This window comes from Rosa rugosa, chromosome 1 (assembly GCF_958449725.1).
Source record: "Rosa rugosa chromosome 1, drRosRugo1.1, whole genome shotgun sequence".
NCBI lineage: Eukaryota > Viridiplantae > Streptophyta > Magnoliopsida > Rosales > Rosaceae > Rosa > Rosa rugosa.
The window spans coordinates 47,701,443-47,714,757 of record NC_084820.1 but is presented as its reverse complement, the minus strand read 5'-3'; the positions used below and the strand labels follow the sequence as shown (position 1 = coordinate 47,714,757).

Genomic DNA, 13,315 nt, shown 5'->3' with positions numbered 1-13,315 from the left:
AACATTAAAAATCATCCAATGTAAGCGTAATCCTCGGAGATTCCACATTCCCTCCACAGCTTTAATCATAATTTACTTCTTTCCTAATCCAGGTTTGTCAGCTCAATCTGGGTTTTCCTGGTTTTACTCTGTTTTATCTGGGGAAAAAAAAAATTTGATTAATTACTCGAAAGGACAAAACAGAAGTGAAAATAAAATTTGGTAACATTGAGACAAAAGCAAGTCAAACTGTCAAAGAGAGCAGTACCTGTATTCTGAAAGTAGAAGACAAATAAAGAGAAGAGAAAAAAAAAAAAAAAAGGAAAGAAAGAAAGAAAAGGTTTGGCTCTTTTTGTTGTTGGCCTTATCTTTCTGCAGTTTCAGGAGTATTTATAATACAGAAAAATTGGGGTTGTTGGGTTGTGGCGTTACCCACTTTGTTAATCTCTCTTGGAAAGTGTCGAACGTTGGAGAGGTGAAGCTTTGTGGGTGGTAGGTGGAGATCTTATCCTTGCTAGCATAGAAACAAAAGGCTTTTGCTTTCTGAAAGTTTCAGAATTTTGGGGTCTGATTCTGAGTTGGGTTGAAGCTTTCTGTGTAGGTGAGAAATGGGTTCCCATCTAAAACTTGCAAAGAGGGCTGTGGAGACTGATATGCCGGTCATGGTTCAGGTATTGGGGCCAAAACTCCAACTGGCTTTTTGTTAAAGTTTTAATCTGTTTTGGGGTTCAATTGTGGTGTGAGTTGTAATTGGTGGAGTTTGTATTGTTTGGAAGTGAAAAATGGGAATTTTGGTCTTGCAGATACAACAATTGATCCGAGGAGCCAAAAATGCTGTGTCTCTGGCGCAGGTGTGTTTCTATTGTTCCAAGGTCTTGGTGTCAATTTTGTTTTGTTGAGTCTTTTGGTAAGTGCTATAAGCCATGAAGCCTATAATCATGGAGGCATTGATAAAGGAGAAAGATTTGTTTATTTGGGTCTTTTACTGGTAGATGTGTTATTTGGTTATGGCATTGAGATCAATGTAGACACCTTAGTTATTGGAAAATGAGATTAGTATACTTTGTTCGTTAACGGTGAGGAGCCTGAGGGGGTGTTTGGTACTGGTTTCGAAAGGGGTGTTTCTTTTTTTCTGATTGCTGGAAACGTCGCAAATGAAGCATTTGATAATTCATATTAGTTTAGTGTTTGATCTAGGAAGCTCTGCACCTCAAGAAGCTGTCTGCTATAGGAAACACAAAAGTGAGTGAAAAGTGCAACTTTTTTTGCTAGTATTGGTGTGCCAAGATTGTAATAATTGAAATCTGCCTCTTCCCAATTGAATATTTTAGAGGCCAAACAACTAAACTGAAATCATGAACGTTGGCCAGTTCATCCCAATCATCAAATATGACCCACCTTTTTTCCATCTTGCCAAACTTAAGGCCTATATGTTAGAAAATGGATTTGTTATATGTCAAGCTGGAGTCACCAAATTTCTGGCTCTTTTGTCTATATTTTGGCCAAACTGCTTGATAGTTTTTCCCCCTTTTGACAGAGGGTCACGTTGTATGAATGATTCTAGACCGGATAGTCTTTAATATTTACCTTGAGTTTGTTAATCAGATTGGAATGTTCTCTAATCACTGCATGGGCATTTCATATGGCTGCAGTTTAAGTGGTATATAATATCTATTCCTTGGGCCTTGGTTGCATTTGGCTAATAGCCCTTGTTGCTCTTTGGTTGAAATGTGCTGTAGGGAGTAGTTCATTGGCAACCACCCAAACAGGCACTGGATAAGGTGAAAGAACTTGTATGGGAGCCTTCAATTAGTCGTTATGGTGCTGATGAAGGTATGCCTGAACTCAGGGAGGCATTGGTAAAAAAGGTAAATTTAGAAGTCGTTGCATTGTTTGTCCTAATTATGATTAGATCATAATGTCTTAGTAGGTTGATCACTTGAGATACTTTGCTTCACTTTTCAAAGTTATATTGTTGATTGAGCAATATATGGCTAGTCATATGCCACTTTATATGATTGAGAAGGTTAACTTAAGAACTATACACCACTTAAATTTAGACTTATTATGTTTTTCAAAAGTCTTATCGATCCGAAATCATGTAGGGGGTTAACAATTATATAATTTAATTCTCCAGTATGAGATCAGAATGCTTTGAACAGTACCCGAGCATCAACACTGGGTCTAAATATCTAATTTCAAAGTTTTTCTGTTTGTTTGATTTAGTCTCAAGAATTCTAATCCCATGTATTTCATTTTATAGCTCAAGAATCTTTCTTTAACACATTTTTCTTTCATGGTTATTAGATTTTCATCACCATCCTCCCTTCTTTTTGTTTTCTTTTGTTTCTTGCATCTACCCCAGTTCATTTAATCTTGCATATAAGGTGTACCAGGTTGTGCCACCCCGCCCGCCCGCCCACTTGTATATTTATGATATTACTAATTAAGAAGAGAAAAGCACGGGTATCTTTTGTGCATACTTGAATATTTAGACGTATGAGATTGCTAAGGATTGTTGTCTTTATCTGATATCAATGTTTTACATTATGATCACGTAAACATATTTGTTATTCAATTTCTTTATGTTGCAGTTGCAAGAGGAAAACAAGTTATGCAAATCTTCGGTTATGGTTACTGCAGGGGCAAATCAGGTGATTATCAGTACCTATGTATTTTATGTTGTGTATTTCTGCGGAAAGTATCAGAAAAGACAAATATCTAAAGAAATTACTAAAAAGCTCTTTGTGGCAGATGTATTACTTTATAATTTTGTGCAACATAGCAACAGAAATAAGGAGAATTTTTGCTTCCTGATACAATAAGTGGTTAATTTTGTTAAGATTAAGATTAACTCTTTCACTAGTACAAAGTAGTATATTTCCAGGGATTATATCTTCTGATTTTCTCCGAAATGTTGCATCTAGTGCTTCTGATACAGATAGAGAATTTTAGATGAATCAAACCTGATGGACATCTTTGCTATTTATAATAAAATTTAGTTGCTCATCCTCTTTCAGTATGACTATAATGAGTTTAATGGAACTCATTCAATTTTTGAAAGTAAATCTTCTAGTTGCAGAGCACTGAGTTCCAAAAATCTTGGATAACTTTATAACTGCAGGCATTTGTGAATCTTGTTCTTACATTGTGTGATGCTGGAGACTCTGTTGTCATGTTTGCACCATACTACTTCAATGCCTACATGTCCTTCCAGATGACTGGAGTTACTAATATACTTGTGGGTCCTGGTCAACCAGATACACTTTATCCAGATGCAGGTGAGAAGCTTCATGAACTTCTATTGCATACAAATGTAAAAGAAACATCAAATTTCTGAACTTCCATGTAATCATTTTCTTCTATAGGCCTGGATATAAGTATAACCTTGCTGTGTTAGATAGGGTAGTCTGGTGTGTTAGGTCTACAAGCAGTCAAAGGCTTGTTATCTGAGTTGCTAAATAAGAATACACCACCTTAAGTTTAGGATGGGATGATTGGTGCATTTGACCAGCCCAACTTGGCACATGTTATGGCAGGCATGCCAATTCTGACACTTAGGACTATTGATCATGGATCTGTTCATTGGAATGTCTGATTGCTCCAGTGCATAATTAAAGGTATATAAATGTTGCATCTTCTGTATGGGGTGGGGACGTCACTTAGGACTATTGATCATGGATCTATTCGTTGGAATATGTCTGATTGGTCCGGTGCATAATTAACGGTATATAAATGTTGCATCTTCTGTATGGGGTGGGGACGTGGGGTTAAGCTCTTATATAAATATCTAACAAATTAAACAGGGGGTGGGGAGGGGAGGAATAAATTTTCTAGCAAGTGAATTGGTGAGTTTAATTTGTTTTTTGGAGTCTAGACACAAATGTGATATTTCTGACATTTTTTAGCGATATTTTCTCTCTTTACATCATGCTACTTTCTTAACTTTCAGACTGGTTGGAGAAAACACTGTCAGAAACAAAACCAACCCCAAAACTTGTCACAGTTGTTAATCCTGGCAACCCATCTGGAACCTACATTCCAGAACCTCTTCTTAAGGTCTCTCTCTCTCTCTCTCTCTCTCTCTCTCTCTATGTATATATATATATATATATACACACACACACACACACACACACATACTGATGTATGTGTCTTCTGGTGATTGATCTCTGTGAGTAAATTGTTTAGTTTCTCATAAATATTCTAAAGTTTTATTCTTTTTCTACTTTTTGAGTAGAGGATTTCAGATATTTGCAGAGAGGCTGGATCATGGCTTGTTGTGGACAATACATACGAGTAAGTTTAAAATTTTGATTACAAATGTTCCATTGATATGTTCTGATGTGATCTGATGATCGATACGTCATTCAGTTGTCCAAATCTCAATGCTTCGCACATAAATTATGGGTGTGTTCCCTTTTAGACAGAATATAGATTTATCGGTCATCATGAATAGCCTTCGAAGAAAGGCTAATTTCTCCACTTTGTGGAGGTTCAAATTTGAACAGTTATTATCCTAGTTGGCCTTTGCTCCTGCATAGGTCACTGTATCCCTTTTATATTGCCTTACCACCTATAGCTTATGTTTTAGTGAATTCAATTTGTACTCATATGCCAAGTTGATCACAACAAAGGGAAATTTACTTGATCACTCTTGAGAGCATGGTGAAGATTTTTATCGGCATGAGTCTGATTCTCATCTACTTTTGATTCAAGGATGTATCTCAAATGTTTGCTTCTGAATCATTACTAGTCATATGTGAGTCCTAAAATTTGATTTTGCAGGTATTTTATGTATGATGATTTAAAGCATTCTTGTGTGGAGGGTAATCACATTGTCAACATCTTTTCCTTCTCAAAAGCTTATGGGATGATGGGATGGCGAGTTGGCTATGTAAGGATTACTCTTCACTTGTGATGCTTAGGTGATAGGTCTGGTGTGAATGCAAATATGATAAGTTTTGCTTCCTTTAGTAGTACGAGTTGGCATGATAAACTCAGTTATAAAGCTTTGTTTTGGTTGATCTAAAAGACTGAAAATAGTTAAGATTGTTCTCTGAACTGAATATTTCATGATATTGATAGAAATGATTAGGTAGCTAATAACATACATAATAAGCCTTTGTAATTTATGCAGATAGCATACCCATCTGAAGCAGAGGGCTTTGGTACTCAACTCCTCAAAGTTCAAGATAACATTCCCATCTGTGCTTCAATACTTTCACAACATCTTGCCCTCTGCTCATTAGAAGTGGGACCTGAATGGGTTGTTGAAAGAGTGAAAGGTCTTGTCAAGAACAGAGAAATTGTTTTAGAAGCGCTCTCCCCACTCGGAAAACAGTCTGTTAAAGGTGGAGAAGGTGCTATATACCTGTGGGCCAAGCTTCCAGACAAATATGTAGATGACTTTGAAATTGTTCGCTGGCTTGCTCACAGGCATGGGGTGGTGGTGATTCCTGGAAGCGCATGTGGGTGCCCTGGAAATTTGAGAATCTCCTTTGGTGGCCTGTTAGAGGATGACTGCAAAGCTGCTGCAGACAGGCTGAGAAGAGGGTTAGAAGAATTGGTCAAAGATGGAATGGTCAAGTAACTTTCATTTTTACATTTATTTCAACTATACAAATTTGCAAAAAAAATTTGCAGCTAGTTTAAAATAATTGGGGGGTCTTTATTCTGTCAGCAAAACAATTAGGTTAATTTCGGTGATGTATATCCAAAAAGGCAGTTGCAAGTCCCAAAATGTGTCTGTTTCTATTATTATAGCCGTTGAAATACATGCTTCAGTGTTCAAATATAAATAGTGTTTTAGTTTTCTATTTTGTTCTGACCATTTCTACATTGGAAATGAACTCACTTTGCCTCTGTAAATATAAATGCAAATAGTTTTGACTGTCGAAAGCAGTGACAGACTTGCTGTGTAATCTCCTTTTCTGCACTCGGAGGATACATGTATAGCATCCACAAAAGACTTCTAAAAGTTTGCAAATTCTTGTTGGATTTATAGTTTGACTAGATTAGCTGCGTAGCTTAACAAAGGAAGGAAAAGCTTTAGCCAAGTTGGAGAGGAATGCAGGACAATTAGCATGGCTAAATAAAAATATCGTTATATTCCATCCAGGGTAGAACGTTATATATCTCAAGCAAGTGGCTTCGCTAATGATAGGAGTATTTGGCATTATGAGAAGCATGGGATTGCAGTTATGTGTAGCCAATCCTCTTTATAAGCATCAGCCTCTTAATCATTTTACATGAAATGGAAACCATCTGATGATCTGATCATCCTAAAGTTAGACTGAAGTTTTTAGTCAGATCAAATCAAGTTCCCGCCTCTGCGTATGTTGTTCGAGATGTCAAAGGAGGCTGCTCCTCCCAAGAGTTCTTAGTGTTGCTATGTTCTTGAGGCTGGAGCTTCCGCTCTTAAAGATGGCCTTGACGTACTGAGCTCTTAAAACTGTTTTACCACTTCAAGGAGACTCAAAGTTGTCGATTGATAGTATTAATAGGCAGTGTGATATTTCTTGGCGAATCATTCCTGTTAGGAGATATCAATATGTTTTTTTGCTGATTTTTCACGTTGCTCCTTCAAACACATCTTGACAGAAGCAAGTTTTTAGGTTGACGCTCTTGCTTCCCTTACCTATTCTTTGCACTTCATCTTCTTCACAACAAATTCTTTGCCTTTGCGTCTTAGAAGATTTTATTTTAGTTTGATCAGAAAGGATGTAGTGGTCGTGTTAGAAGATTTTCTTTTATAATTTACTTTCCATCATAAATGTACACAAAAAAAAAAAAAAATAGCATTATACATTTATTGGTCCCTTTATTGACATTTATTTTATTTTATATATTTACAAGTTTAGAGTTTATTTTGTTTGAAATAAAGGATTCATAAGTTAAGATGGCCGTGATCATGGGTAAAAAATAGTACAAATGAACGACTACTCTGTTTAGACAATTAGAGCGCAGAGTATATGCTAATAAAAATCACCTCGCCTCGTAGGCAATCTAATCTACTTAACTCCATACGTCGAGCACGTTATTCTGATATGATGAAACCAAGTACTTCTACAAAGACTCCTAGAGGAGCTTCTACTAGCATAGACTAAATAATAAAACAAACTAAGCAACAAAATTGAAAATTCTCCTTCCCAACCAGAAATGAGCTCTCAGCCCTATAGACTTTCTGGGCCTAAGCAATCCAAGCCCCGAAACTAGCTTCAGGATTTCAAACCCAGTGATAGACCCAAGCCCATAAAGGGCAAACCCTAGCTGCCCAGTTGTTAGCCACCACATCAACGTGGCCTTCAGCAAGGAAACCAACTCCGATCGGCCCAACAGCCACCACTCGGCCACTAGTCAGCTATTGTCATAGACTCATGCATGGCCATTGATTTTCAATATACATGATTACATGCTTCAGTGTTCAAATGTAGTTAGTGATGTTTTATCTCTGCTCTATTTTGTTCTGACCATTTCTATATCGGACATGAACCCAATTTGCCTCTGTAAATATAAATGTGCAAATAGTTTTGACTGTTAAAAATAGTGACAAACCTGCTGTGTAATCTCCTATTGTTGCCGTAGTTTTTATGATCTGCACTCAGAGGTAAGCATCCATAAAGGACTTTTAAAAGTTTGCGAATTCTTGTTGGATTTATGGTTCGACTAGGTTAGCTGCGTAGCTTTGTTAGCAACAAAGAAAAGGAAAAGCTTAAGCTAAGTTGGAGAGGAATGCAGGACAATTAGCATGGCTAAATGAGAATATCGTTATATTCCATCCATGGTAGAAGGTTATACGATTAAATAATGTTTACTCCCTATACTTATAGGGTTTCATCGTTTCAGTCCCTGACCTTCGAATTTCACCTAAAAAGTCCCTGAACTCTCAATTTCCTCCCAATTGGTCCCTGCCGTCAAAATTTTCTGTTAAAGTTGCCGAAAATGTCTATTATGCCCTCACTTACTTTTTTTTTAAAAAATTTATCTTCTCTCTCTCTTTTATTTCTTTTTTTCATTTGACCTCTTGAAGGTCTGTGGATTGGAACCATCTTGATGAGGAGATGAACAGAAGGAGGCGAGAGAGCCGGAAGAAGAAAAGGTAAAAAGAAAAAAAAAAAAAAAGGGAGGAAGAGAAATATATATATATTTTTTAAGTAAATGAGGCTATAATAGACTTTTTAGGGGAAGATAACGGAGTTTTTGACGGATGCTTGACGGCAGGGGCTAATTGGGAGGAAATTGGGAGTTCAGGGACTTTTTAGGTGAAATTCGAAGGTCAGGGACTGAAACGATGAAACCCTATAAGTATAGGGAGTAAACATTATTTAACCCAAGGTTATATATCCCAAGCAGGTGGCTTCGTTAATGATAGGGGTATTTCGCATTATAATAAGGATGGGAAATTACCTTGTCTCCATTTATACTTGAAGTTGATTGATTGGAGAGTATTTAATATCATGATCCAATAATTTGGGCAGTTGATCTTCTGATCGATTGATGCTATATTAATGTGGGCCGCTCATTGAGAAACTCTTTTGAATTGTAAAACGTGAGGATTCTCACTAGAGTCCGCCATGAAAAGGTTGTTGGAAATGAAAGGTTCACATGTAATTATAAGAAGAGAGACTGCACGCCCATTTTCATGTAATAATAAGTTGAGGAACTTCTAGTCCTCTTATAATTAGGAAACATTAAGTTTTCATGATATATTTACTCGTAACTTTTGGTTCGAATTTTATTAATTAGAACTGCATGTTCTAAAATATGGTATTTACATGTGACCATCATGTAATAGCATCAATCATGACCATAAAATACCGAAATGGTGTACAAGACAGTTGGATAGACCCACAAATGTCCCCTTGAACTCTTTGTAAAAATGATAGGGAATTTGGATTAACCTGTGCAAAAGATGGCCTCATGATCAACTTTCCTTGTGAGCATGCTTTTCAAGGATTATTGCTTGGCAAAATAATATTCTTATTCAACAATGGGTGTCCTTTGGAATTTGCGATGATCCTATGTAGCATGGTGGATCTGAGTTGACCCAAACTCTCATGCCAAAGCGTAAATATTTGTTGATCAGTGAACTGCTGGTTCACGACATGGTATGCCTCAATTGACTTAATGGTTGTATAATGCAAACCAAATGAGAGGGCAACCAATTTTTTCAATATACGCCTTTGGCTGTAAGTATTGGAAGTAATGCAAAGGTACTTCATATTGTTCTCATTTGTGGTTTCTATGTGGTATCTATTCAAGTGTATATCTTTAGTTCTTTACAACTCAACAGATTCCTTCTACATCTGGAGGAGTATAATGCCTCTTGAATGGATAATTGAGTACCACTTGGTAACCGAATATGAGCTCTTCCGGAGCCTTCAATTAGGTCTGTAGGACCTAAAATGGTTGTCACTTTTGCTCTTGTCAAACTTAAATTGGAGAAATATTTTCGATCTCGAAGGATCGTGTGCGTGGTCGCACTGTCTTTAAGACATATATCTTCCCCATCTTTCTTGAGTTGAGAGCATCCATTTTCCATATTCATGCTTGAATATGAATAAGCCATGTATGTACTCGAAGCTTCAGGTTCGAGACTTTATTATTAGAACTTCTTGGTTCTAAATTTTGGTGGTTTGAACTTCGGGTCAAACACTTAGTACTTAAAACTTCGGGTTTGAGACAAACCAACTAGGAACTTCGTGTTCCAAATTTTGGTGGTTTGAACTTGAGGTTCAAACTCTTAGCACTCGAAACTTCAGGTTCAAGGTAGACCAATTAGGAACTTTGTGTTCTAAATTTTGGTGATTTGAACTTGGGGTTCAAACGCTTAGCACTCGAAACTTCGGGTTCGAGATAGACCAATTAGGAACTTCCGGTTCCTCATTGATATGTGTGTCTAGCAAGATACTTAGAACAACTTGAATATTGATGCCCACTCGCACAATGAATGTTGTAGATGCAATTGCATTTCAAATTGTGCATGTCCTCGTGGTTGACATAATAAATATTGGAGAATACCATATGAACAAAGAACAAGCAAGTTAAACTCAAGATCAAGAGTATTTATCCATAACGAAGTTGCACCATATGACTCTTGAATCTTTGGGAGTTTATACGAGAGACTCTCGTGCTGATAATGTGTTATAAAATGAGATAACTTGTTTGTTATAGAGTAAAGAATACGAAGAGAGAAGAATAGATGGGGGAAAAAGGTGTGTCTTCTCATTCTCATTAGTTCCCTTTAAATAGGGGTAGAGTTACTTGATGATCACACTAACTTGGTGATCACTCATATGGTAACTTGGTAATCACTCATAGGATGACTTGGTGATCACTCCCAAGGTTACTTGGTGACCACTCTTATGATTCTTGGTGATCAATCTCAAGTTTCCTCAATTTACATAATGGACTCTAACTAATGAGTATTACATGTTGTCCTAAAATAATTACGTGGACAACCACATAATTGTAGTATTTACAACAGATAGACCAAATTAAAATAATATGAAGGTGAAAAATTATACGTCGAACGGTCTATGAGAACAAAATTACGTTGTATATGAAACAAAAGTGCAAACATTCGTAAAGAGAAACTAGAACAAAATTAAGTTGAGAAAACATATCAACCTCCATGTAATATGTAAATAGCAAAGAAGTTATATATGATGTTATTGAACTCTTCACATGCAAAAGTTGTGCACCCACTTATGTTAGAAAGGAAAATGATTTGAGTGCAGTGACTTTATTTTGCTTAACTATGATACCTATACACTTGATAACGTGAATATTTGTACAAGCTTATATTTGACTCGCTAGGGCCTCGCTCCATGTGTGTGTCTCCTCATTGTACAAGCTTACATTTGAAGAATGTGGGATGAAGAAGAGGTAAGAAGAGTCAAATTCGGCCAAAAGGCCTAGGGTGTTAAAAAATGGGTCTTAAAGTTGTGAAATGAGTGTGCAGAGTTGCTTAAATACCCTCTTGGGTTCAAGAGTTAAGATTAAACTTGTACCCTAGATCCAAGAGCTCAAATACAATGAGAAAATAGGTAAAATGAAAAGACTAGAATGCTAGATAGAAAATAAATAAACAAAAAGGGTAAATGGGTAAGTGTAGTGTATGCCTAATGTGAACACAAATAAATATCTCATCCACATGTATGATGTGTGTGAGATGTGTGGTCTACTAATTATTAATGTCATTAATTACATTGATTTTGAATTTGAAATTTGAATACAAAAATGGGCTTGGGTCTACACTTGTGGGCTTCTTTGGTCTTGAGCCGAATTGGCCAGGTCGACACGATGGTCAGCTAGTTGACTTTTTGTCATTTAGTCGAAAATTGATCTCGAAATTGCTCTTTCTTTCAATTTTTATCTTTCTTGACCATAATTTCCTACAAATGAAGAAAACAGAGTAATACTATGAAATAATGCTTGAGTATTCACTGCTTTCAAGGTAATAAGGATTAGAAACGCACTTAAATTGCTGCCTCTCAATCCTAGATCCCTAGCAGACTAGGTTTTCTTAACTATCCTATAGTTTTCACTATGTCAAATTATCGTAGATAATTTTAGTGAAACTTGTGCACCCGAAAACGACAGAAGAGAAAAAATTCATTAGATACCATTGAAATGTCATTTTTAAAAAATTTATCTTAAAATTAGTTAAGTTAAAAAAAAAATTAGAAGAATAATTATTGATTAAAAATACAAAACTTCAATTAAAAAGAGAAACTTTAGAATTGATTTTCAAAATGGGCCCGCGTCCATCAAAAGGAGTAAAGGCGCCAAAACAAAGTCCCGCCGAAATTACAAAACTTAAATTTTCCTTCTCTGAAGTCTGAACCCAGTTTCCTTATATCCCCGATCAATTTCTGACATCTTTATCTCTCTCACAATTAACTCTGTGGAATACCCACCTCAACCCCAGCTGGGTTGGGCTTTAGCTTCTTTTTTAGGTGTGATTTGGATTACAATCCTCTAAACCCTCACTGGGCTCACTCTTATGCTTAATTCTGCATTTTCAGACATTTTAGTACTTCCATAGCTGATGGATCTTAGTTCTAATGAAATACAGAGCTGGCGCCCGGCAGGCATGATACGAAGGGGCTGGCTATTGCAGGCGGTCTCATCAGACAAATTAAGGTGCAACTTCAATCGTGATGAATTATTGTTGTTCAATCTTGGGAATTAATTAATTTGTTCCTTTGTTCAATTCAGATATATAGGTTGGCTATTGGAACTGGTTTTCTGAGCATTTCTTTTCAGTTTCTTCTTGTCGGTCAATGAAAAATTGTGTATTATATGTTGGTGGAATGTCAACTGTGTTTCATTTGAAGAGAAATGAAATTTGATCCTTGTAAAGCTTGTGCATAGTTCAGACAGATAAATGTTTCATTTAATTTGACCCATCATGATGACTTTTAGTTCGTTGATTGCTAACCATTGGTTTTCAGATTTCTTCTTTTTTTCCCCCTTTTCGCGGTGGATGCTTGAGTGGGAACTAATAAACTACCGTGATGAATCATCTAAAAGACAATTTCCATACCTTCATTGCTTGTTTGCCCCTCCATTTTCTACTTGTGTCAAATTCGGTAGTAGAATTGCTTAGTTTTTCTGTTTGATGAACTTTCATATTGATATTAATTGGTAACTTTTGCATGCTTCAGAGGCATTTAGATGATCAAACACTCTACAACATTATTGTAGACAACGCAGAAACAGTTGCCTTAGTATTGTCCCAAAAAAGGTATACTTTTACCATCTGAAACCGGTTTCTCAAATTCTTGAATCATTTGCTCTTCTTGCCTCAAACTTCGGTTATGCTACTTTACGATCTATATTTTCTTCAGTAATTGAAGTGCACAGAAACTACAGTCCCGGTGTCTTCACTAAAGTCAGAGATGGACATGCAGGAATTGAAATGCAAGAATTCATTGTGAACAAGAAAGCAAGTTGACAAATTGTGAAATATGTGGAGATCCTGGAGTTTAAGTATTTGTTTGTAATTGCTATCATCAACGAGAAGATGAAACAGAAAAGAAAAATATCAGATCGCAGAACCATCACTTTTAGATCACAAAATGAAGCTACAAAGGTTCTTTTCTATGATTAAAATTACAAAGATAATGAAAGCTGTAAATATTTCTCTGTTAATATTCTATGCTATGCTGTATATGGAAGTCCACCTGCAGCTGCCTGGCAAATGGCAAAACCTAGCTTGTAATGTCGCCCCTGAAAAGACCACATCAGTACAACATTGTTTTCGTATCTGGTGCAATCTTACGATTATGCTGCAGCACTTTAGCGTGATTTCGCTATAGCTTTTGCA

At 36.4% G+C, this 13,315-nt stretch overlaps 1 protein-coding gene across 4 annotated transcripts; it reads left to right on the top strand.

Moving 5' to 3' along the window:
* The first annotated feature begins 313 nt into the window (after window positions 1-313).
* On the top strand, window positions 314-5,796 carry LOC133725163 (aromatic aminotransferase ISS1). Of its 4 annotated transcripts, none has more exons than XM_062152295.1 (10): window positions 314-475; window positions 581-650; window positions 783-830; window positions 1,719-1,847; window positions 2,574-2,633; window positions 3,104-3,260; window positions 3,932-4,038; window positions 4,220-4,278; window positions 4,768-4,876; window positions 5,120-5,796. In XM_062152295.1, exons 2-10 carry the CDS (start codon window positions 588-590, stop codon window positions 5,570-5,572), a joined length of 1,185 nt encoding a protein of 394 aa, XP_062008279.1. In that variant the 5' UTR covers window positions 314-475; window positions 581-587; the 3' UTR covers window positions 5,573-5,796. The 4 variants fall into 4 exon arrangements, with proteins under 4 accessions (XP_062008279.1, XP_062008278.1, XP_062008277.1 ...); XM_062152294.1 differs by having other exon boundaries at window positions 316-475; window positions 569-650; XM_062152293.1 differs by having other exon boundaries at window positions 322-471; window positions 569-650.
* Window positions 5,797-13,315: the final 7,519 nt, after the last annotated feature.